The sequence below is a fragment of the Corvus moneduloides genome, chromosome 2 (assembly GCF_009650955.1).
Source record: "Corvus moneduloides isolate bCorMon1 chromosome 2, bCorMon1.pri, whole genome shotgun sequence".
NCBI classification, from domain to species: Eukaryota; Metazoa; Chordata; class Aves; order Passeriformes; family Corvidae; genus Corvus; species Corvus moneduloides.
Window position 1 is genome coordinate 35930454 of NC_045477.1, and position 24896 is coordinate 35955349.

Genomic DNA, 24896 nt, shown 5'->3' on the forward strand with positions numbered 1-24896 from the left:
ACCTAACATCTGGCACACAGGAGATCCCTGCTCCCCCAAAAAACTAGGAAAAGACAACAACGGTTTCTCAGTGATACCTTAGTGTGTGAGTCTTCATTTGCTGCTGCTCCCGTCTACGCCAGCTTTGTGCTCTTCCAGCCTCGTGGTGACTGTTTGGTAGGCTGCTCCCAGAGCATAAAACAAAACATCTGGTTGCTAACAACACAAAGCTGTTACAACAGCTGGAGTCTGCCAGGATGTGCAGGACCTCTGGTCAGAAATCATTTCCCAGCTGCAGGAAATAGTTAGTGATATGGGATCTATTGCACCAGCTCAGCATCAGCTGAGAGCTGCCTGACCTGCACCCATCCTCTCACCCATTCCTCTTGGAGAGGTGCAGCAGGATGGCATGAACCTGCTGCAGCCGGGACCATGCTCTGCCTCACTTCTGTTGCAGCCAGTGTTGGCTGTGCAAGCACACAGACATGCTTTGCTCTGTACACAAGCCACATCAGTATCTGGCAGACTGGTCAAGCCATCCTAGCTTCAGAGAGAGGCTGAAAACTCCTGGCCTGTATTATGAGCCAATTAGTCCAAGCATGCTGAAAAGGGCACTGTGGAGCATCAGCACCACAGCTGCTGTGGGGCTGTGTAATGGGGCATTCACCCGCAGGTGAGCAGTTCACATCTGGACTCAGTCATCCCAGATAAAGGATTAGGGAGTTACCAACAGCCCTACTGAAGGCTTTGCTGTTGTAGTTGAGACTGGGGAAGCTGGAAGCAGTCAGGCAGCTGTCACTTCACTCTCACCCATTCCTACAACCTTGCAGGTAGACACAGCTCTGGCCTGATGGGGATGATGGTGCAAGAGGGCTTGGGAAGCAGCTCCACAGGGTGATGCCTGCACCATACCACAAGTAGTTGTACTGGCAAAGTGAAGGAGGAGCTGAAATGTGGCACCATTATGGGAATGAGTGGGTGAGGAAACCACCACTGAAGCCAGGGACCATATTTTTATGTTACTGGAGCTTAGGCTGCTCCTGATTGCTGACAGCAAAACTCTAGCCTCCTTCTCTACAAACTCCCTAACATTTGCTTTCTTTAAAGATAGCTTTAAAAAAAAAAACAAGACAAAACCAACCAAGTAAAAAACCCCAAGCCTAAATATCAAAACAATCACAAAAATTCCTCATAAAGGCTAATTTTTTTGTGAGCATTGTGTACAGATACATACTTCCCTCAACAGGCAAACCTGAGTTGATTTGTCATCCCCATGGCTTGGGGAGCTTGCTCACCATTCAGAGCCACTCCAGCAATCCATTCTCACTTCATAGGTGATGCCCTGAGACACCTGATGTGAGGGATGTGTGTGAAGGTGAGCATCCCTAAGAAAGGCCTGGAGCAGCCAACACCGTCTTGAATGCCACAGCTGAGGTTTTCGGGTGGTATGAACAAGAGGGAAATCCTGCTGCCTCTCCCAGCTCTTTTATGTTTGTTACAGTTAACTGTAGCTTTATTAAAGAGTCATTAGGATAAGTTTGAGAGATCTCATTAATCACCAGCCTGAGAACATTACAATGAGGAGCTGCCAAAGGCATGAGCAAATCACTCATAATTACCAGTTTTAGATGCTGCTCTTCAAAACTTGATTAGCTAGATACACAGGTGATAGTTGTTACTCTTCTTTATAGCACACCCTCACTATTATCCACTCTAGTCTGATTTAGGTTCTTATTAGAATAACATTCTGCTAATTAAGTAATCCCACACAGAGAATGTTTCATGATGGAGACAATTAAATGGGCTTAGATGATTAATATTGCATACTGTTCTATCAGTGTCAAGAGAAATTGGTGAGGGATGCACACAAAAAGCACCTCCTTGCTGTCCCCATACATCCCAACTGTGAATAGAAATGACAAACAGGAATGAAAAGTAGAGCATTAATAAGCTTAAGTTCTTAGAAAACCATTGCTAGAAAATGTAGACATTCAGTTGAATCTCTCTTCTGAAGGGCTGAAATGACTGAAATCACCCATAGGAATGAACTAATTTCAAGCAGGTTACTAAGATTGGGATTTTCCCCCTCCAAAAGCCACTAATAGTTCCCATACACTGAACAGGCTGGTGGTGACGCTGCCCTCCTCCACCATACACTCCGGATCTGAACGCTCATGCTTTGGATGTACATATTCCGTAACACCTGAAATAAAAAGAGTCTTATAGGAGGTGCTGCTCTTCTCAGGAGCCACATCACAGCAGGGTTAGAGCAGCAGCGGGCTGTGTTTCCATACTGCCTTCCCATTGGGATTTGAAGACATGCTCCCACAACACCAAAGCTCCAGCTCCATCCCCAGCCAGCACCCAGGACCTGTGTGCTGTCATTGAAAGGGTTTCTGTCCACCCCATGTGCAGAAACATGAACATACTTTCACTGTTGCCCAAGGATGTCTTGTTCTCAGTTATAAGCTCCAAACCATGCTAGATTAACCCATTCAAAGCATCCTTTCACCACAGCACTAACGTTTCAGTCCTTCCTTCAGGGGAAAAAAAGCACTTCCAACAATGCTGAAGCCTATTTAAGAAACAAACTCGCCAAAAACGTGAAGGCTGCCAGGCATTCTTTAGTTATCCACAGAGGTTAAAGTTTTATTTTGATATAAAAATTAAATAGCAAAGTTGTTTTGGTTTTTTTACAGTGATAAATTAGCAATTTACAGTACATACATTGAAGTAGATACACTTTCTGTACACCCCAAAACAATCAGTGTCTATTTCCTTAAAATTCAGGAAAAGGAGCTAACTTGTCTGTTTCATGTAAGAGCTAAGCTTGTACCTCTCAGGCAGATGCTTCTGCAACCTGCAGTGCCAAGAGCACAGGCTGAGGGGGGAGATGGGAGCAGGGACTGCGCAACCGAAGGAAACGCCTGCAAAGTTTCTGGTTGTATAACCACAGCAACTGCACTTCCGAGACAGGATTAGTCACAGCAGTTTTGGCTTTAAGCTCATAACAATGTTGAAATGGGAGAACATAAGGGTTGCTGATACCTGCTCTTTGCAAGAGCCAGTTTTCAGGCTGTCTGCTGTGACTTCCCACCCGTACAGCCCCAAAATGCAGTCAGGTAAACGCATGTGGGTGAATACATTGATGGAATGGTTTAATTGATGCAACAACTAATTTCACTTTGGGTCAGTACAGTGTTCCCCCAACTGCTGGGGAAAGATATTTCTTCAGGAACAACAGCTGGTGTCTCCCCTTAGCCTACCTCTTTCCCACAGCATTTGAATCCCTCACATGCTTTAATGGAATATCCCCCCCACGTCCCTCCTAGGGCTACACAGTGCCATCCTCATCCAGCTCACTGTGTCTCACATCACCAGGGGCATCCCTCTGTCAACAGTTCACAGGGTCACAGGCAGAGATGCAGGGATTTGATAACAGCACTCCTTAACATTCACTTCTGTGTACATAACAAGGTTAAAAGTGGCATTTATTGAATCACTCTGCTCAAACATGGGTCTTATTGGCCAGGAGAGCATCCAAAGTGTTTCAGAGTGAAGGACACCTTGAGTGAACATGACGCCTTGGCACAGCCAAATACTAGGTTACAAGAAAAGGGTCATACTGCACCCTTGCTCCTTGAAAGCCAACATACAGCTGCTGACTTTACATTCCTCACTGCAGCAGCAGAAAAACTGCATGATGGAGAAGCTCAGCCATCTGAAGATCTCACACTTGCAAAACCCCTTGTTCACAAAGGAATAACCAGATCCAAACACAACACTAACAGCAAGAGACTTTATGGAGAGGGTGAAAAGGCCCAGCTGGAATGTGGTGTTGGCCAAGACAGTGCTTGTGTGTCTTGAGCAGAATGTGTCAAGTTGTCACTTGTTCTGCTGGAGAGGGAGCCCAACCGCAAAGACTGCCACTAGGGTTTGTTTGGGGTCTGTTTTTTTGTTTTTAAAATGAAAAAAAAGTTCTTTAGCACATGTTTCGACACTCACATTGAGACAATACATGCTTCTGGGACGGATTAGTGCTCACTTCCAGAGCTGGAGTGAACTGTGGTTTGGGAAGCACATGGGCACCTGTGTGAAAAGCAAGTACTTTAATAAACCAGCATCTGTTTTCAGCTGCCCTGGAAGATCATGGGAGTTGGGGCACCGGGGGGATGCTCTGCAGCTGATCAGGTTCCACACAAACAAAGGATGCAAAAGCTTGGGGCACACAGATAAAACCAAAGGTCTTTCAAAGGGATAGAGCATCAGAACAGTGTTCTCTAAAGTGCTTCTGGGATATTTGTATTTGCATCACCTTTCTTACTAGCCAAACAAGTCCCTGACACTATGTTCAGCTCCCCATGAGCACAAGCCGATGCCTCCTCAAATAAAAGGATAGGAAAACTCAACTGTTGCTTTGAAACAGCATTATTCACCAAGAAGTTGGATCTCTTGGATCCCTTTACAAAAACTGGAAAGGTCTTTGTTGCTCCTGAGGACTGAATGCCAGCTCACATTCTGTGTGTAAATATACATTTAAAAAAGTCTCCGTAGCTGTCAGTGAGCAATTGAAGCATCGTTCTGAGGCAGTCAGCTGTACTGCAATGTCATGGGCTGAGAATCTTCTTTTAATTGCAACTGACACACATAATTATACAACTGATCTCTGTGAACACGAGGTTGCCAAGAAACTTAACATTTTGCTTCTCCCCAGACTGGCGTCTATAGAGAAGATACCATCACACTGAATGAAATACATTAAGACTTAATTGCTTCATACAATGAGTCTCCAGAGAGAGACAAGTAAGTTTGCTTGGAGAAATACAGCATTGTTTGAAGGTACCTTCAACTAATTTTTCTCTTTTCTGAAGGAAGGAACACTATATTGTTAAGACATTTTTTAAAGCTTATAAATGCAGCAGAATAAAGTGGTCTGCTAGAAATAGCAGGAGCACCTGAAGGGGCAGGAATGGAAGCAGATGGATAATGATAATAGATTCAGAAGACCATACACAGTTTCCCACTTTGAGCTGATTCCTCTGCTTTTGAGGATAGCCTTGAGTGAAGTTTTTGAAATTTACAAATATTGATAGAACCACAGAATAATTCAGGTGGGAAGAAACACAAGGAGGTTCAAATTCCCACAAGGCAGAATCAACTCTGCACTCAGATCAGGTTACAAATGGTAAAAAGAATGAGTCAAAATTATTAATAGGCCATTAGATGACTTAAAAGTCATCCTCATTAATACCTCACCAAATACTACTCATCATGGGTAAGACCTGTGAAGTCCATTTGCTATTTGTTTCAGGATGTGATCCCTGACTGAATTGTACAGTGTATTGGAACACCAGAATTCCCCAGGGCATAAAGACGGAACCCTTATCAAGCCCTTCCTTCTCAATGCTGAACTCAGAAAGAAGACACCTAAGTGAGGTCCTGGGTGCTCCATCTCCTTGTAACTTGGTAACTGGACCCTAATTAAGCCCAGAATTTGGCCCCAGATTGCCTTTCCTCCATCAGCTATAAGATGATGAATGGAAAACATCATCTCACAGCTATGGGCTACAGCACCTCAGTTTCTAAAGACTTCAAGGTTTCAGTAAATGCATCCTGCTTAAAAAAAAAATTAAAAAAAAAAGGAAGATAACATGTTTGGGTATTTCACAGCTTTTAAAGCCTCCCTGGGCTCTCCTATTTTGGGCAGCATGGTTTATGGCTATTGTATCTGCAGCATGTTCTTTTTGTTGTTTATTCTTTAAGGCTTCTTTTTTTTCCCCCATCCCCAGAGACAGGTTATGTAACCACCTCCCCACTCTACTCCCAACATATACACAGCAATGCCTTCACATGACCAGTCCTACAAAGGAGAGCAGTCAGACCACCGGGATGTTGTCCTTTTCTCATACCACAGTCTCGTTCCCTTTGCCGGGTTTCACCCAACCATCTGCTCTCTTCTCCCGTTTAACTTTTCCTGAGTTCACCAGCCTGTTGGAGCACTTCTGCCACGTGTGCAGAGTTTTGGCTGACCAGATCCACATACCTGATGTAATACCCACCAGAAGGGACATGAAAATTTTGAGCATCTCCACTGCCATGTTCGAATCATCTGCCGAGTAGCGGAAAATGGCCCAGTTGGAGATTTCGTAGAAATAACAGGCAATGACACATGTTGCTGGGACGGTGTACAGCACTGAAAAGACCCCGATTTTGACCATCAGTCTTTCCAGTTTGTCAGTTTTAGTTCCATCTTTCTGGAGATTAGACCTGATTTTAAATAAGGCCACGAGTCCTGCTGCAATGAATAAAGTCCCAATGACCAGGTAGGTAAAAAGCGGAGCCACAACAAAGCCCGTCAGCGCATCCAGGTTCTGGTTCCCAACATAGCAGAGGCCGGTGAGCTCATCTGCATCTACAAGTCTCATAATCAAAATGACAATGGTCTTCACGGCCGGGATGGCCCAGGCTGCGATGTGGAAATAGGAGCTGTGCATTTCGATAGCTTCATGGCCCCACTTGAGTCCCGCAGCCAGAAACCACGTCAGTGTCAGAATAACCCACCAGATGGAGCTAGCCATCCCGAAAAAGTACATCAGCAGGAAAATTATCGCACATCCTGTGTTCTTAAGACCTTCTTGGATAAGAACAGGTTCTGCTGCCTCTTCAAAATCACAGGATATCCTTTCCCGGCCCACAGTTAGCCTCACAATATAAGCAATGCTATAAATATTGTAGCACATGCTCAAAAATATGATTGGACGCTCTGGGTAGGAAAATCTGGATGAATCAATCAGGAAGGTCAGGACCGTGAAGGCAGTCGAGATGAAGCAAAGACTGGCCCATATGGCCATCCAGATATCTGTGAATTCCTTAGCTGACCTGCTGTACAGACCAGCATCGTAGCCACACTTCAGGACACAGCTCAAGCTTCTCTTCACCCAAATGTACTGATCCGAGTTAGATCCCATGCCGTGGCACTCTTCTCCAGGCTGCAAGGAGGTCTTGCTGTGAAGGGGAACCTCTTCGTCTCCTGGGCCCTCCATGCACATGTGGTTGTGATCATTCTGGGGTGGGAATTTGCTGCAGTTTAGGCTGTCTGGCCAGGCGAACCCAAATTCTTTTAAAACAGGTTCACATCTTCTTTTGACAGAGAGGCACATGCCTCCACAGGGACCTATGGGGATGTTAATCTTCTCTGTGCACATTGGGACATAAACCGAACACAGGAAGAACTGGAAGAGAGAAACAGAAATCACAAGTGCGTCAGGGGAAAATGAAACAGGTTGAAATAGAACAAGTTTTCTTTTTTTGCCGTTTTAGCAGTAATATTTGGTCCTTTGCCTTAAAAAAAACCAGGAAGCAGCGAAAAACAAATAAACCAAGAACAATAAAAACAAAAGAGAAAAAAAATAACAACATTGTCTTCTTTCAGTTCAAATGTGGTCCGAAGCCAAAGCCTGAACATTTTACTCCCTAGATTAGCTCCATGTAAATTTAGCCCATCAGTTCCAATGAAGCAAGTGGGATTTAGCCAGATTTAAACCTCAAGGGTACAATTTAAGAAAGCAGAAAACCAAACTAAAGTGGTTTAAACAAATACATATATCTGTTCTGAGCCTTGCCTGGATGTTCCAGCTAAGAAACAAATAGGAAATAAAAAAAAGCATTTACTGAAATACTTTGGTTCACGATCCTCCTAGAAAAACGTATTTCTCTTATGATAAGGTCACGTATGCATTTACAACAGTAATAAAATATTGTAGTTTTCTCGTCTTTTGAATAATCGTAATTCGGCGACGCGACGCCGTGAGAGGAATTGCGTGCTGACTCGGGAACTCTGCCCCGAGAAACAAGCTGGGTTTTGTTTGAGGAAATCCATGCCCGTGGGGAGGACAGGGATCCGGCCATTCGCCTGGGAAAGAAACTTTCGCGGTGAAGCTCCCGGCGGGGTCCCGAGCTACCCCAGCTCCCCGCGGCCAGCTCCGCTCGGTCCGCATGGAATCGGGCGCGGCACCTGGGACACGGCTGGGACGGAGGGCAGCGGCCGGGACGGAAAGCTCCGGGAGTCGCCGCAACGTCCGCGAGCGGGCGGGCGGGGGGCACCGCGCTGCGGCGGATGCTCCTCGCCGCGGGCAGCCGGGACACCGCCGGGACACCGCCGGGACACCGCCGGGACACCGCCGGGACACCGCCGGCTCCCAGAACCTCCGCCCAACGTCAGCCGCGCTCTCTCCCCAGCCAGCCAGGAGCGACACTGCGAGGCGGCGGGACTTTCGGGTTAGTTTAGTACTGAGTCGAGAGGATGGGGATGAGGATGGGGGTGCTGGGGGACAGCAGCCGGCCCGGGGATCGCACGGCCCCGTTGTGTGTCGTCCCCACCTCGTCCACGCACCCAGGTCCCCCCGCAGCCCCGACGCACCTGGAGCTGGCTGGAGCATCCGTACTGGATGAGGGGGGTGAAGGTGGTGAGCTGCAGCTCCGCGTCCGCCTGCAGCTCGTGCCCCACCAGGTTGGGCATCTTGGTGACATTGTAGCCCAGGTTCTGGCACATGGCGATGCGGATGGCGTCGCAGCGCCGCTCCTCCTCGTCGCCGAAGCCCCGCGCCCCGCCGAGCAGCCCCGCCAGCAGCACGGCCAGCAGCCGGGCGCGGCCGGCCGCCCCCCCGCCGCCCCCCGCCATGGCCCGCAGCGGCCCCGGCCCCGGCCGCGCCGTGCCGCACGGGCCGGCTCCAACGGGGCGGGCCGGGGGCGGCTCCGCTATTAAACAGCCTCGCCGAGAAACGGCCCAGGGGAGGGACGCGCCGCCCGGCCCGGCCTCCCGGCGCCACCGCCCCCGCCGCGGGAGCCCGCCCCGCGCAGCGCCCCGCCGCGCCTCCGCGCGGGGAGGGCACGGCACGGCACGGCACGGTACGGTACGGCACGGCACGGCACGGCACGGCACGGGGTGCTACCTTAGCCTGGCACCGAGCAGTTCCCCTCCGCCCCTGGGGAGCCCCGACCCTCACCCTCAACCCCGAGGAGCGCACTTCCAGCGGCTGCATTCCACCCCTCCTCGCAGGGGCCCCTTCTCCTTGGTGACCCACTAGCTGCCCCCCCACCCTTCCTCCCTTAGAAACGCCGGGGACTCCTGTCCGTGTCTGCTCTCCCTGCAACAGGTCCCCCCTTCTGTCCCGTGTGGCCAGCGCCCCTGGGAGACATCGTCACTATCCCCAGTGTTCCCACCAGGGGTGTTGGTCCCAGGGGCTCCCCAAGCTCGGCTCCACAGGGACAGGGTAGGCTGAGCCCCGTGCAGATGTGTTTGGGCTCAACAGACGTATTTGGGCTCATCGTGCCCCAATCCTCCCCCCACTTCTGGCCTTTCTCCAGCCCAAAAGTGCTCAGCTCTTCCACAGTCGGATTAAAAATGTCCGGGGTGGTTTTCTAAGCTACCGCTTTGTCTTCTCAATGGGTTAAACTGCACTACTGCTGGGTCACATCTGGGCTGTAGCGTTGTTTGTTTTTTCATTGGGGCCATGAAACCTGCAGGGCACTGCTAGATACCTCCTGGCATTCGTCTAAATCCCTGTAAAAAAGTAAGTGTGGATGAAGCATTTGTGAATTTGGGAGGAAAATGCTGGATGATTAAGCAGACCTTTAACATGTCAGCAGGAGGAGGGATTAAGAGCAGAGAAATGAGGCTCACACTTAAATTCTCTTGATATTATTTACACCTGTAATAAAATCTGGTTGAGCTGGTTGTGCCTTTAGCAAAAACATGTCATCTATTAATGAATTGTTTGTAAAGCACATTGAAAATATTTGTAAAACCCTGGTTAAGCAACCTCCTTCTGTGTGCATACAGCATGTAGCATGTGCGTGTGCTCCCGAGGGTGTCTGTCACAGGCAGCTATGTCTCTGAACACACCTCAGGGCCTTCACTGCTCCCCATCATTCCCCAGCTCAATTGGTCAGCCAAGACTGGGACTAACGGGATCAGCCACCCCTCAGCTATTGCTCCTTACCAAGCACGACACTGTAAATCGCAGCAAGACCCATGCTATGAAGTGCTCTGTGCTCTCTCACTGCAGGTTTTCCCTCTGAGGCTCCATCGCCAGTGGGGTTTCTTCACCTCTGAGAGGGGAAACTGTGTGTGAGCTGTCCCGGGACATTGCAGGGACTGATGGGCATTAAGTGTGCTTTCCTCTAGCAAGATGGGTCGTGCTTTAATTGAGGTTTCCTGAGCATAGGTATTTACATAGCTCTCATTGCTGTAACACTTATGTCTAGCTTGAATAAACAGTGTCTCTAACCTCACAAAATCCTTGTGAGGCAGACGAGTAATACTATCTTAACTTTTTAAACACAGGGGCAGACAGTGCTCCAGTCCCAAGGTCAGGCAAGGAGCCTGCAATGGAGTCAGCAACTCAACCATATCTTGCAAGGCCCATATTTACCTGCAGGCATTGCTGTCTGCACCCAGCAGTGCTCAGCTGCTAATCTGGGTGGGTGATAATGCTGTGAACGCACATGGTGTGCTGCACATGTTGCCAGCACCGCCGAGTTTACCATTGACAGGACACAAGCACAGGGAATGGGTGAGGCGTGCTCCCCATGCAGTCAAACACCTCAAAATAGGAGGCAGGCTTCCATGGGAGAAGGTTTTGGTTGGAGTTTGTTTTTTTTCCAAATTATGTAGGAAAGAAGGCTAGAGGGAGAATCATAATGACCTTAAAAACTACGCATCTTTGTCTTAGTATATGAAACCCCTTTTCATCTGCTGTGTCCTGCTGCAGTTAGGCACCGAAGCGGAGTTTGCTGCTACCAGAACAAGGCCTTTACCTAATTCCCATGAAATAAATCACCTACTGCATATTCAGAAGTTACAAAGCAAAGCCCTCAACCCATGGACCTGGTCCTTGAGGTAAGTAAAACTGCAGTGGACACAAATACCTTTGTAGAAGAACTCTCCCCCTCCAAAAAAACCCTCGTACCAGTATTGCCTCTTCTTTGAGAATACAAAATAAATATTAGAAAGTGCTACATTGTTGTGTTTGCTTTGGAAAGTCTTTTAGATAATGGGAATTAGTTTTCAAAACAAGAGTGCTGTGAGAGGCTGTGGCAAATCATATGAGAGGTTGGAGTTGGAAAAAATGGCAATTAACCTGCTTTGAACCTTACGCATATATTAACAGTGATTCAATGTCACCATGATAAGCATGTAGATAACATTTTCTTTAAATAGATCAAAATAGGAAACCTCCTGGATAGTGGATTTATAGATTCTTAAATTACTGGGCAGTGTGAGACACTGGCCTGAATCTGGCACAGCAAAAGTTATATTCCTTCCTCGATTATTGATTGCCTGATTTGCAGGATTTTTTTAATAAATTTGATTTTGAGGGTTCTTTAGTTAAAGGATCAGCAGCCACCCTTATAATTATTATTTATTGTCGCCACCAATAATTACATTTAGTTTTTAGTCTGAGTTATCTTCAGCTTCCAGCCACTGACTTTTGTTCTGTCTTTGCTGGACAGGTTGAGAAGTCATTATTGGGATTATCCCTGTAGGTAATGTCAGTCTGTGATTAAGTTACCTTTTGGCTTTTTTTAGTAAGTAAAATAGATTGAACTTCCTGAGTTTCTTATTGTAAGGTGCCTTTCCCAATTCTTTATTCATATTTTTTATTTTAAAGGAGTAAGATTTTACCCTGCTGTTTAAATACCACTTTCAGCCCAAACCATCCTTTACAGTGTAAATAGATGTGTCTGAATTAGCAGTCTAAGCCCTCTTGGTCCCTTTCGAGTCAGCTAAAGCCAGGATAGACAGACACTTGCAGAAGGCAGCTTACATAATAGGAAGGATGTTAATACAAAATCCTACTTATTATTATCTTGTTTTTAGTATTGCATAAGTTTGTATGCCTTTTTTTTTGCATATTTATTAAAGCTATGGGCATACTTTTACACTACAAAAATAAGTAATGCTTACCATTATTTGTTCCATTACCTTGCAGGGTATCTAAGAAGGTTCATAACTCTTCTATGAACATTTTCAATGCATCAACATTTGCCTGAACTGCAGTGGTAGAACATGGCTCAGCTTTCTCATTGGAGTGATACTTGTGTCAAAATCTCAGTCCTACAAGAAGACCTTGCTTAGACTTCCAAGGACATGATCTCTCCCACTGCATTGCAAGGAGAGCCAGGACTGATATCTTGCAGGCAGATCTGAGAAAGCTTGGGCATCCTGTTGGTTTTCTAAAAATCCTGTGGATACCACATTAGGACGTCATTATTTTAACCAAACATAGATGTCAGCTTTTGGTCAGATGAATTTCATTCTAGAAATGCCTCTATCTCTCAGCTGACTGTAAAAGGAATGTAGGATGACCAGCCCAGAGATGAAAACTCTCAAAGAGGTGTCTAGTACTGGGTGAGAACAGCTTCTGCCTCCCAGCCAGTCTCCTGGGAATTGATGACAGAAAATATTGATATTGCCTGCCAGAAAGTTCTTTTAAAGATATTGGATACAAAAAATCTAAACAGATAGGGGTTTTAAAATGTATACATTCTAGAGCAGTTTTGGGACACTGAAATTTTAAGAATGACTTAATTACTATTAGTTATCTATATTATGCAACTCATCTCATATGTATTTTTCAATATACAACAAAAATGACTGTTGAACCTCACTGTTACCTGTTTCGTTTACTGACAATTCCACAGCTTCCATCAAGTAACAGACTTGTACCATTAATGATTTTCTTTTAGACTCAATTTACATAAAACAATATTGTCTTTGACCATCTGTCCATTAATTTTTTTTGGTTTGTATATTTTATTACATTCTTGTAATTCGTTTTGGATTTATATTAATTCAAATCAATGTCTCCTTCCTACTCTTTGACATTTATGCTTTTATTAAACTTAATTAACTTCATAATTTTTAAATTTTATTAAAGAATTTTAATTTTTTTCCATCTGAATTTCCAGTTGAATTTTTTAATCAGGACCTTCTATCTCAAAATCAAGACCTAAATCAATCACCTTCTTTATTCAGTGATGTCTTTGCAAGCATCCAGCAATATATTTTAAATGGTTTCCTAATTACTATTCACAAGCTTAACATAAGTTTTCTCCCTTAGTTCTGTCCTTCGTGAGGCTGACCCTTTTAAAGCAGGAAATACATATATTCCCCAGTTTGCATTTATCCTGCTGTAGTTATCCATTATCATCATCATTTCAATTGTCCAGTAACAGTCAGAAAAGAAGTGGTATCGTCATGACACTTCCAGTGAACGTGGCTTTACGCAATGTCAGAAACAAACCCAGTGCAATGAGCTGCATATGTGTTTATGCACATGTGTAGATACAGATATGTAAATATATTTACACGCACAAATATCAGGGGTTTTACATATAAAGTATTCATAGAATCGTAGAAACATTAAAGTTGGAGAAGATCATCCACTGCAAGCACTAATCCAGCACTGCCAAGTCCACCACTAAACCATGTCTCTAAGTGCCACATTTACATGTTTTTTGAACACTTCCAGGAATGGTGATTCCATCACTTCCTTGAGTAGCCTGTTCCAGCACATAATCACCTCTTCAGTAAAGCAATTTTTCCTGATATATAATCTAAACCTCTCCTGGTGCAACTTGAGGCCATTTCCTCTTGTTCTGTTGTTCACTGGGAGAAGAGACTGCCCCCAACTTGGCTTCAGGTAATCGTAGAGAGCAGATATAATACAGATAACACCAGTGCCCAAGGTAGTGCACATTGTGGCACTCGTATTCCATGAAGTTGAATCAATCAACACTGATCTCAGTGGGACAGGACTTGTCCCAGACTTTAAAATAAAGCATATATTATATGAAAATTTACCTGCCATAGCACACTGCAGAATCCTTCTGGGACTGACCCAATGGGATTTGGCTCCTGAAACTCTCAGGATACTCTCTTTAGGTTTCTACCTTTTGTGACTCCATGTGAGCCAGCTCTCTGTGCAAAGGGAGACCCAGACAATATCAGTAGTGAGTCTAGAGCACAAGTCTCCTGACAGGCTGTGAATCTCTGTTTTCATGCAGTTATGACTGTAATTTCTCGATGGTGCTTCAGTGCAGCTAAGCTGTGACACAGATCCCATATCTAGATTCAGATGTGTAATTCCTTGCATGCCAATTTGGGTCAATAGTTGCTCCATGACCCTTAAAAGTCAATATTTGGTTTGCAGAGAGACCTCAGAATTTGCTTTTATAGCATTGTAAACAGGAAGTTTCAGTTCTACTTAATATGCATAAATCCTTTGCATTTAGATAGCATCAAAACCATTCAATAATACAAGAGTATTTTTCAGGTGATGGGTGGGGTTAGAAATCCAGGTGGCACAGAGGTATCACACACAGTGTTCCATGGGAAACAGGGAGCAAAGCTGTCCATAAATTTCATAAGATGAATGGTGTCCATATAAAGGCCACTTAGGTCACTTCATCTATGTGTCAATATTTTTTTTTCACACAGGTACTTCTCTTTCTAACTTAAAGAATAACTTCAATTTTTAAAAAACTTTTAATCAGTTTTCCAAAAGCCTCTTTCCTCATATAATTCGGATTGATATACCTCTCCAACCAGCCTAGCAGAACAGGCAAGAAGCTGTGAGGCAAAGTCACTCTCAGGATCTAGTGAGACAAAAACATTTGTACAATGACTTTTCCCTAGTGTATCTACATTTATGGAATGTTGTCCTAAAATACAAATCCTGTCCAAAACACCCTGCCCTCTTCCCTTGCCTAATTTTGACAGACCTCTCAGGAAAGCTCTGCTGCAGAGATACAGCATAACTGGTTTCAAGAACATCTCTTCCCTTTGGGACAATCAGTAGACTTTTGAAAATCAGAGCCATGGTGGAGGCAAAACTCAACATGAACTTTGGAATTAATGTTTTTGTCTCTCAGAATGACTTTCAGCTTAAACTGCTGCTCACCATTACTTCTATAATGCTCAGAACCTCACATTTTGGCTTGAAATTTCCCAAACTGACCTTAGCCCAAGTGATTGGTGTTTTTTGGAAACTGATGAACAGTTTTCTTCTCCGAAGATTGTTCTGAGGTCCCCCCCCCCCCCCCCCCCCCGCCTTTTTTTTTTAATGCTCAGATAAGTCCAAAACAGCTTGGGTTTGTAACTTCAGATTTGGCATGTGCAGAGTGCAATCGTGAAGGAGGAATGCACCTTTTGTCTCGTTTGAAGAAGTTTCATTTCGCAATAGCAAATTAGCCTGAAAATTTTGGAAATAATAGACTGATTGCTCATGAGGCGTGATTTAGCCATGGTAGAAAATGACAGGCTGGGCTCTCTCTCCCTGAAAGGTCATGAGTCTTGCTTTATAAATAAGGCTTAGTTTCCTTTTTGCAGAGTCATCTTTCCCACTAAACCTTTCTGCATCCTGTTTTGCTTTAATTCTATGGCAGCATCAGAGGTTATTTCCTGTGTGTTTGCTGTCCATAAGCAACATTGCACTTGGCTTTTGGTGTCGTTTTGCACATTCTGTGAAGCAAATTTCAGTGGACTTGATTTAAGAGGGACTCTTTCTGCCTTATGTGAGATGCTGAGATAACTTACTGCTCCTAACTCACCCCGGTTGCACTCAGTCCTCGTCCTCACGTCCAGTTGTCACCAACATCACACAAACATGCTTATGGACACAGGGGGACAGATTTTTTAAAAATCATCCTACAGTGCTTTCTCCTCAAATGTATTACCCAGTAAATAAGCACTAAGATGTCAAACATTTAAGTTAATTAACTTATTACCAAATAAGTAAATATCAAGCTTTTAAGCATGCATATTAATTAATTAATCCATTAAATGTTTTATCTTTGGAAATTATATCAGGCTGAGATATAAATCCCTCGAAATCCAAGCTGAGGAGGTAGGTTTACTGTTATGCTTCAGCTGGTTTGCACTGCTCCAGTGATACCATGACGAGCTGGTTTAATCAATCAGTTATTGCAGGCTGAAAGCTGTTCTGTGTCATTGGAGCAGCACAGAGCTGTCAGGCGTGTGATGAATCTGGCCACAAATCTTAAAAAGTACTGTTTTTCCCCATTAAAAAGGCTATGTGAGCTGATATGCTGTGTTTAGTTACATAACAGCGAGTATTGACTTGCAGGGCACGGCTGGAAAAAACCCTTCTTTGTATTGTGTTAGGCAGGCGGCAGGGTCATTCTCCTGGGAAAGAAACTCGACATCTGCCAAGAGGTGAAGTTTGCTGCATTCACGTTGCTTTTGTGGTGCCTGTGAATACACAAAGGGGGAACTGGACACAGGAGTGAAACCTGTCCCGGTGCGGATACGGGACATTGCTCTCGGGAGCCGCGTCATGCACTAGTAATGCAGCTTTAAGTTATACACACCACTGCCTCCAGGTCCTTATAGAATCACAGAGAACTTTAAATAAGCAGCAATACTTGAGTCTTCCAGTTCTAGCTGGACTGCCCAGTTTACAGTGGCACTATTCTTCACTTTGTGGGCCATTTAAAACACAGTTACTGAGTGCTAATTATTTCCAAATTCTTGTCTCCACTGTGATTCTTTTATTTTTTTCTGACTTAAAAAAAAAAATTATTTATTTATGGTTGTTTTCTCTTTAAATGATTTCAGTATGCATTCAGTTTGAGAGCTGTATAGTTATTTTATTTAAGGAGATGAGTTTTTGCTAATATATTTATACACCCAGCATGGATATAATTGCAAAAGATATCTGCTTTATTCTACTTTCTCTTCCAGAATAGTTTATTCCCCTTTCTCACACAGACAGAGCTGCTCTTCCATTAACCATATGATATTCATAGCTTTTCTTTTTCTTTACCTATTCCTATACACTTAAACTAGTCCTACGTTCACAGGAAGACAAACACATAAATGTCATACCAGACATTGAGAAGGACTGGTTTGGCAAGTCTTTGGCAAACAGGTTTCCTAATTTCTATCCAAGATGGCAAATCAATCATATAGATTACTGTTACACAAACCAAAGGACTTTCAAATTAGTTGGTGCATAAATAATGCCATTCTGTCTTGTGCAGAAGGCTTTGCTGCCATTCTACATTTGCCTTATGTTCCTTGCACGCATACAGGCGATTATGTGGAGTGCAACCCACCTTACACTTTGTACATATGTGCTCTTCCTCTGACTCCCTGGCAGGGCAGGGTAGGCCCAGGTACTAATTGTTAGAAAACTAACAGAATAAAATAAATAGTGCTGTGATGACAAGGAGGGGTGGTGTGACCATGAAAGGAAACAGATCAGCTTAGTTTGGCTTCAGCTGTGAGGGAACCGCACCCTTCTTCTTGTATATTGTGCTGATCACGGTGGTATTTTTGCACTGTACTGAGGTTTTGTTATCAATGGAACTAATGCTGAATTTTATTTTTATTATTACTGGATCTGGAATTTGAGCATGTACTGATCTTTCATTCTTGGGCAGTGTAATTTATATTTGGAGGCTGACAATTCATCTATTTCCCCATAGACTCATACATGAACATAGAAAAGAATGAGAGTTTATGTGAATTCCATTTTTCTCAGGCATTTTTATCCCTGGGAGAGACTTCCATGGGCCAAATTACCATGAAAACTAGATTACCATGATATTTCAGTTCCTTACAGTAAAAGATCATGTCATTCAGTACTGTTGACACTATACACACATCCTTGGGGAATTATGAAAAATATAAAAAGAAAACTCCTAAAAAAGTGCATTGAAAAAATGTAAGAAAGCTGCCATCCAACCTAAATATTCCCCATGTAAAACTGGAGCAGATTATTTCCCAAATATGAAAATTTCAGGCTACAACTGGGCATGGTGCTATATTGAGAGGTGAGGTTATTATTCAGTTTATGATATAAAATTACTTCAAATATATGAAGAAATTAATTGGAAGGAAGATAAACACAAAAACAACCCCCTTTGCTCTCATCATATGGGGAAAAGCAGTGAAGAATTGGGCTCCAAATTTAGACAAAAGCCACCGTATCTGCCCTTCCAGTGCAGTTGGTTCCTGAGGCTGAGGTAGAGTGACCCCTCCATGTTGTAATCCTGCAGGAAAGGCTCTCAAAGGCTCTCTTTGCCACCATGCCAAGATGACTGCAGTGGAAGGCAACCACTGCAAAAGCCAGTGACCCTCTCTGTGCTGCCCCAAAGCCTGCCTCTCCTTCCTATGCATCTGATGCAGGGATGTAGTTTTTTGATAGCCTTTGCGGGTGCTGGGTTAGCCTCCATTGAATACCGTGTGGGCAAGGCAGATAGAGAAGGTAATTGAGTCCAGTTCAGATCTAAGGTGGCTGCACTGGAGATGCTTCCCTCTGCCTTGACTATCAAAGGAGCTCAGGATGTGTATCTCATTCCTTAGCTGCTTCAGGCAGTTGGGTAAAGGTAAGAGGAACTAACAGAGGCTCAAGTTAAATAGGAGAGTGCGGATCAAGGAAGAATTTATACAAAAACCCTTGGGCAACAGTGCATGACTATAGGATAAATATTCTTCAGCCTGACTAGAGGATCATTTTAACATCTTTATTGTAAGACTCGCACATAAAACGTAATACCATGCCCCTCCAGCCTTTGAATTATGAAAGGATAAACTGGGTCCCAAGAATATGATTTCTGTAAGTAAATAGCCAGCATTTCCAGAGATCATTTGTTAAGTAGACACAAGGGAAAAGAGGATTTCAAAAATCCTTCTGGAAAGCTGTATTGGTGAGAGATGGATTTACTTTCTTTCGCTAAACCAAACTGAGTTGCTGGATGTTAAGCGACATTTGTTTTGAGACAATGAACTTCAGGTAAGTGTGTAAACTTGTGTATCTCTTTTTTTGGACCACCAGTAGTTATAACTCCTTCATACATTGGTAAAAGCTGCATACTCTTTCAACCTGAGCTATTTAGTTAATTTAAAATTTCACTTTATCCTCTGAAAGTATGCTTTTCTGTGCTATTTTTACATCTTTCTCCCTAAGGAGAGATGGATGCAGTTCATTGGGTGTGGGAGTGCCAGGAGGAGGTATAGTTTCTTGCATACATTATGATTTCCCCTGTGAAGTTTGCTTAAATTCTGCTATGAGGGAACTTACTTGAACTATATCATTTGGGTTAATCCTTTTTTTTGGCACTGAGACAGAATTTGGACATCTGTGGACATCAGGTCATTAACTATCCTTACTGCCTTGTTTTTAGAGGCAGCATGCTCTCCCAGCCAGGGCTGTATTGATTCCCTCCTGGGCTTCTGACTGAAGAGATCTGTGTAAAACATTAACATTACATTTCTTGTCCAAAAAAAGAACCAAGGAAATTCTTTTATTTTCTATAAATAGGATAAAGAAGGAAGGTGCTTTTCTGGTGTGGGAGGGGAATGTAAAATGATACCATGTCTGACCAGTTACCACATCTCTATGCACAGGCATAGGCACATGCATACTGAGCTCTAGCCAACACAGTGAGCTTTTTGCTTTCTATCTTCAGTCTTCCAGCGCTAAAAAACCATTAAAAAAATATCAAGAGAAGCCTTCCAACAGTGACATATATCAGGCTGCAAAATGACTTCTCCCAGGGAGTGGTGAAAGCCCTATCATTGATGTTACAAACAGTAGTAATTCTTAACACATGATGTGCACAAATCTGGACATTAACTGATCTGAAAGACACGCCTTCAAGATGTCACTGCCACACAGAGGCATGGATGAAGTTTTGGGCCTAGGGCCCAGAGAGCAAACCTATTCTTAATAAAGACTTTATAATCAAGTTCATCTCTTCTAGCTGGATCCTCAGATACTAATATAGTCCCACAGCATTTACTTACAACTAGAAAAAACACTGGAAAATAGTGTCTGGAAGACAATACAGGGTAGGGACAAAGAAGTGGGCTATTACTTTACAAGGGGATTTTTTTCAGAGACACAAATTTAGGTGTTCAACCTGCACTGAAATCCAATGAAATCTGAAGACCTAACTCCACAGGGTTCTCTGAAAATACTGACCCCAAGATGTTAAGTTTTTCTCTTGGTCATGCCAGGGATGTCTCAGCATGAGGGAAGTCTCTGCAGGAGGTGTCTGTAAATGAGATCAGAACACAACCATAAAACAGTGACAAAGTCATCTGGAGCACACAGAGCTGTGCTCAGTGATGAGTATTTAACTTCATTATTTCTGTGTTTATTACATTTTTTCCCACTTGTGTTGTTTCTGCTTTATCGGCAGTTTTTATTTTGATTTGTATTTTATTATAATTTACTTTGCTAGTCCTCAGTCTATTTACAGAGAACAAAAGAATGTAAACAGTAGAATAATAGTGTTTATTTTCACAAGTTTGGGTTGATCAAATAACTCACACGTCCCAAAGTAGAACCATGCTTAAGGTAGGTTAGGTCATCTCAAGTGTGGGGAAACAAACAGAAATATCCTATTATTTGCTATTGTTTACTGTGTTTATGCTGCTTGAGAGTTTTAACAATACCACATATATAAATATTTATTCTTGCTTTCTGCATTATTCAGAGTTTTCTCAAGGCTCTTTGGTGCTTCTCTTTTTCCTAGGGACACTGTGATGTTGCTAGGCTTTAGTGACTTTCTCAACTTATTTATCAGAAATGTTAGAAATGGCTTCTAGGAATGAGCCAGAGGTGCTGAAAAGAAGGTTTTGTTCTCTGAATGCTTCTGTGTTTAAAAATGGTTCTTTTGAGTGTTTTAACTTGTTTGCTTCCACTTGTTTCCTTGATTCTTGTTCATATACATTCACAAAGCTTGGTCCAGCAGAGATGAACCAACAGCAGAGCCTGATGTTGCAGTTCCAGCAAATCCACAACTGTTTTTTACACTGCCTCAATTTTGGACAGGAGGTCCAAATGTGGATGTCTAAAGCTGCATCTTCCCACCTAAACACAGTATTTCAAAAGCTAATAGTAATCATGGGTGTGTTGTTTCTTTAATCTGTAATTAAAAGCACTTTCAAGACAATTGGCAGCAAAGTGGGAAAATAAAGGCAAAGGGAGCAGCCTGCCTCAAAGAGCCTCCTCTGAGCCATTCACCTTGATCTCAGCTTTGGACAGCCACAGTCCTGCTGAAGGACAGTGTAGTTTATTAACCCAGGACAACCCACAAACACTGCCTGTTTGAAAATACAAACCTGAAAAATGAAGTAGTTCAGCAACTGCTACTTAGGCTCTTGAAGTCTACTGCTGTGACATCCAAGTGCTGGCAGCACGAGTGATGAGGCTATTTCAACATGAGCATTTGAAAACTACATAGCTGAAATTTATTGTTCATTATTCTTCTGGAAAAAAAGAAAATCAGGATTAAATTGAAAGCCTTTTCAAAAGCGCTGAGTTCCTCAAAACTATCATTAATTTTCAAAGGAGCTGTTGGGTGCTAAATTGCTTTAGAATAATTACATTTCTGTCTGTGGCCTCAGCACCCCAACGTGATGGATGGACAGTTTTATTACAGAACCTTTAAGCACACTAGAAACTCCAAAACAGGAAAAAAAAATGGCACCTTCTGAGTATTTTCTTAAGATCATGACTGAAAAATGCTTGTGTTTGAAGAATAAATAATGTCTCAATAATGACCTCAAAAAAGTTGGGAGTGGCAAACAAAAGTTTTTACTTGAGGATGTCATCATTCATTCCTGTCTCCTTTTTCTCTCCTACTTACTGAGAGATCCTTGGCATTGACGCTGCTGAAGAACAGCCCACCACTCACTGCTGCTCCTATGGGCAAATGACAGTGACTGGATGGTATCTATCCTACTTAGGGCCAGACCTCTCTATAGCATATTGATCTCAGGTATCATACAAAAGGCCCAAAAAAGTTCCAGATAGCAATTTAGCTATCAGGTGTCATACACAATAGAGGTGCAGAGCTCTACTAGACTTCTTGGACCTCTTTAGGAGTGGAGACCCGTCTGATGCTGCCTCTGAGCTTCCTGCGTGCAGCAGCGTGGAATCCCAGCTGCTCCCATCCTTCCCACCCATGGTCTTGGAAAGGTGATTACCACCTGCATGTTTGAAGGCTGCTGCCCCCACCTGGTAGGCAGAAATGAAGGACGTCGGAGCTATGTGAGACAGGTCTTTCCTGAATGCTCAATTTGATAACCATCAAGACAAGAGGATGGCAGAGGAAGGACATGAACTCCAGACACAGCACTGTGACTGTAGAGCATGGGCAGCCATACCTTTTGATAGCACCAGAAAAGATTTTGCTCTCTTTGGGTGGTGTAAAGGTGTGTTGTAGTGGTTTCAGTCAAACAAAGGTAGGGAACCGGGCAAAGGGGTTTCAAGCCGAGGTACCCAGATGATGCAAGACTGATTTTTGCATTCCTTCCAGAACTACAGAAAGCACTTTCCTGGAAAGCAGGAGAGCAGAGAAGAAGCAGCAGGGTCACAGCTGCTGTTTTGGGCTGCTCTTGGGATGGTGTGTCCACATACACTGCCTCTCATTCCTTCTGTAGTGAAAGCAGTGGCTTAATTTAGCCTTTAATGACCAATTCTGTCACCTGATTTAGAAAGAAGAAATCACTGTCTCCAGGAACAGCAACACCATAGGCTAAATACAGTTGAAGTACAATTCAACTGATGCCAGTAGCATGAATATGGCTCAGTATGTCATCTCTTGGTTTGGCCCACACAGTCAGTGTGGTGAATGTTATGATTTTGTTTTCTTAATATAATCCTTGGTACCTCTGTAAGAAAGACTGCAACATTTCTGTCTGGAAAAAAATCCATATTTGTATAAACATGAGGATATTACTGTGTGTATTAAAGTGTTCACAGGGTATTATCCCACAGTCCATCCCATATTTAGTTTGGACATTACTACATCTGGAAAATGGGAAAACTTCCAGATAATTCCTTTACCTTGAAATATCCACAAACATAAGGGTATTGAGCTTTTCCCCTGCTAAGAAATGAACAAGTAGCATTCATGGTTGCAAGCCAGAAGAGAATTTCTCTTCAAATAATGCAAAATGGGTTGGGTTAAAAGCGTAAGTAGTTTCAGGCACAAGGGTGAAATGTAGTTCTTAAAGGGCCCTTCTTTTCTTGGAAGAAAGTAAATCCTCTCAATTAATGGCCATTCAGTCCCATTCAATACAGCCATTTCATGTATTAGTGATGTATGTTACAAGATTGTGGTTTATTTCTAAAGAAACTAATTATATACTGTACCTACCATTTGTCCTGGATTTTGAGAAGAAATGGAGACTGGAGTTCCTATGCAGTTCACTGGAGGAAGTAGATATCTGCATGTACACATTGTCACCACTGACCTGAAGAGAAGAATTGATTTAATTCCTAGCTTTTTTAGCAGCAGAATATTTTTTGGTCTGGATTTCATAAACTTTATGATGAGACAATTGCACAGATGGCTGGAGAACAAACAGAGGGATAATAACAATGAGAGTAGAAGAATGGGAAAAGCAGGAAATTAAGTGAGTGCAAAAAAACCCTACTGGTGGAAAGAGCAGCTCTTATCAGAAAGAGATGTTACTTCCAGAACTGAAGTGCAGGCACTGAGAACGGCATGAGTAGCAGGGAAAAGTTGGATCCCTTGTCCCAAGGGAGAAAACAAATAGCAAAAAAAACCCCAAATCACAAGTTGGAAAGCAACATGAGGGAATGGAGAGGGCAAAGCATAACATTTCTTCCAAGCTAAAATGTTTCCAGATTGTTCTGATATTTAAAAATATTTAGAGACAAGATTTCCCAGATCCCAATGTATTTGGAAGGCAAAGCCTCCTGAAATGTCAAGTCCCCTGGTTTTTCCTCAGTTTATTTTTTTCTGCCTGGTTTTGTTCTAATTAGTTAAATGCTCTGCCTTGGATTCCCGGTTAGGCCACTTCCTAACACTGATAACTGCTCAGTGTGAAGGCAAGAGAAAAAGCTTCACATCTCCAGGTACTCTCATGGGATGAGATACGTAATTTATTTGTAGGTAGCAGACTTGGCAGATGCTGAAGATAGCAGCAGAGAATGTTCCAAACTGTGAGATGCACTACAACCTGGAAAGGCAGGGACTACTTTTCTTCATTCAGCAACTGCTACCCAAGCCATCTGACTCCATAATATAATCAGTTATCATCTGCATGGGTAAACTAAAGGATTGCAGTGATGTCCATCACTTAAGGTACCTTGTTAAAGAGTGAGTCTGGCCAGAGTCTTGTGCTGGAAGCTGCATTTTGTTAACCCAGCTGCAAATGGATCCGTGAGCAGCTGGAACAGAGTCTCAATGCAGTGAGATGCTGCCACATCGCTCTGTTCTGTGACACAAGGCGTGGAGCCCAGGGCATCATTGCTAGTATAATGAGGCTCGTATTTTTGTCAGCCTACATTTTTATGCAGACCCATTGGTATCTTTCACTCTGTTACATCAACAAAGACCAGGGACTAAGCTGAGCTCTCAACTCCCCCACCATTCATGTTGCTTAGCAGTTAGCTCTCTCCCTGGCTTTGGTTTTGGGACTACTCTGGGTAGCTCTCTCCAAGGCACCTGGAATTTACAAGGCAAGTTCTGAACAGCGTGTGCCACATCACTTGGCTTTATGCCACAGGATTCACCACTAGTGTTTGTTTAAGTAACATTACAGACACACCCTGCTATTCCCAGTATAGAGCCTTGTTCATGCAACAAGAAGCATTCCTGAAAAGCCTGGGCGCTTATGGGGCAAAAGTAAACGTCTTTATTGTTTTATTTTAATTCATGAGATTCCATCCTTTTCTGAGACTTTTTTGTCCCTATTCCAATCAAGGGTAGATTTCCCAGGTCAGAGTAGCCTGGTGTAGCATCCAATGCCAGTTGGACCATCAGCGGTATTCCCATGTGGCTTCTCCCCCAGGGCTTCTTCTCAGAGTTTTGCAACCCCATGGAAAAGGGCCTGGAGCAAGGTC

General features: G+C 43.5%; 1 protein-coding gene and 1 long non-coding RNA gene across 2 annotated transcripts; both read right to left on the minus strand.

Annotated features, from left to right (window-relative positions):
* Positions 1 to 2587: 2587 nt before the first annotated feature.
* FZD4 (frizzled class receptor 4) lies at positions 2588 to 8646 on the minus strand. The gene is made up of 2 exons (XM_032099117.1): positions 8399 to 8646; positions 2588 to 7211 (listed from the first exon to the last, which is right to left on the minus strand). The coding sequence occupies exons 1-2, from the start codon at positions 8528 to 8530 to the stop codon at positions 5883 to 5885; spliced, it is 1461 nt and encodes a 486-aa protein (XP_031955008.1). The 5' UTR covers positions 8531 to 8646; the 3' UTR covers positions 2588 to 5882.
* Positions 8647 to 15104: 6458 nt separating this feature from the next.
* Positions 15105 to 23822, minus strand: LOC116439498. The gene is made up of 3 exons (XR_004238178.1): positions 23182 to 23822; positions 21140 to 21286; positions 15105 to 20067 (listed from the first exon to the last, which is right to left on the minus strand). It is a non-coding gene; the product is annotated as an uncharacterized LOC116439498 (long non-coding RNA).
* Positions 23823 to 24896: the final 1074 nt, after the last annotated feature.

Bases quoted from the DNA above. Each gene is read 5' to 3' on its own strand.
- FZD4 (XM_032099117.1), bottom strand. From the start codon at position 8,530: ATGTGCCAGAACCTGGGCTACAATGTCACCAAGATGCCCAACCTGGTG. The intron at 7,212-8,398 runs GTGCGTCGGGGC...TCTCTCTTCCAG, and splicing joins GATGCTCCAGCCAGCTCCAG to TTCTTCCTGTGTTCGGTTTA.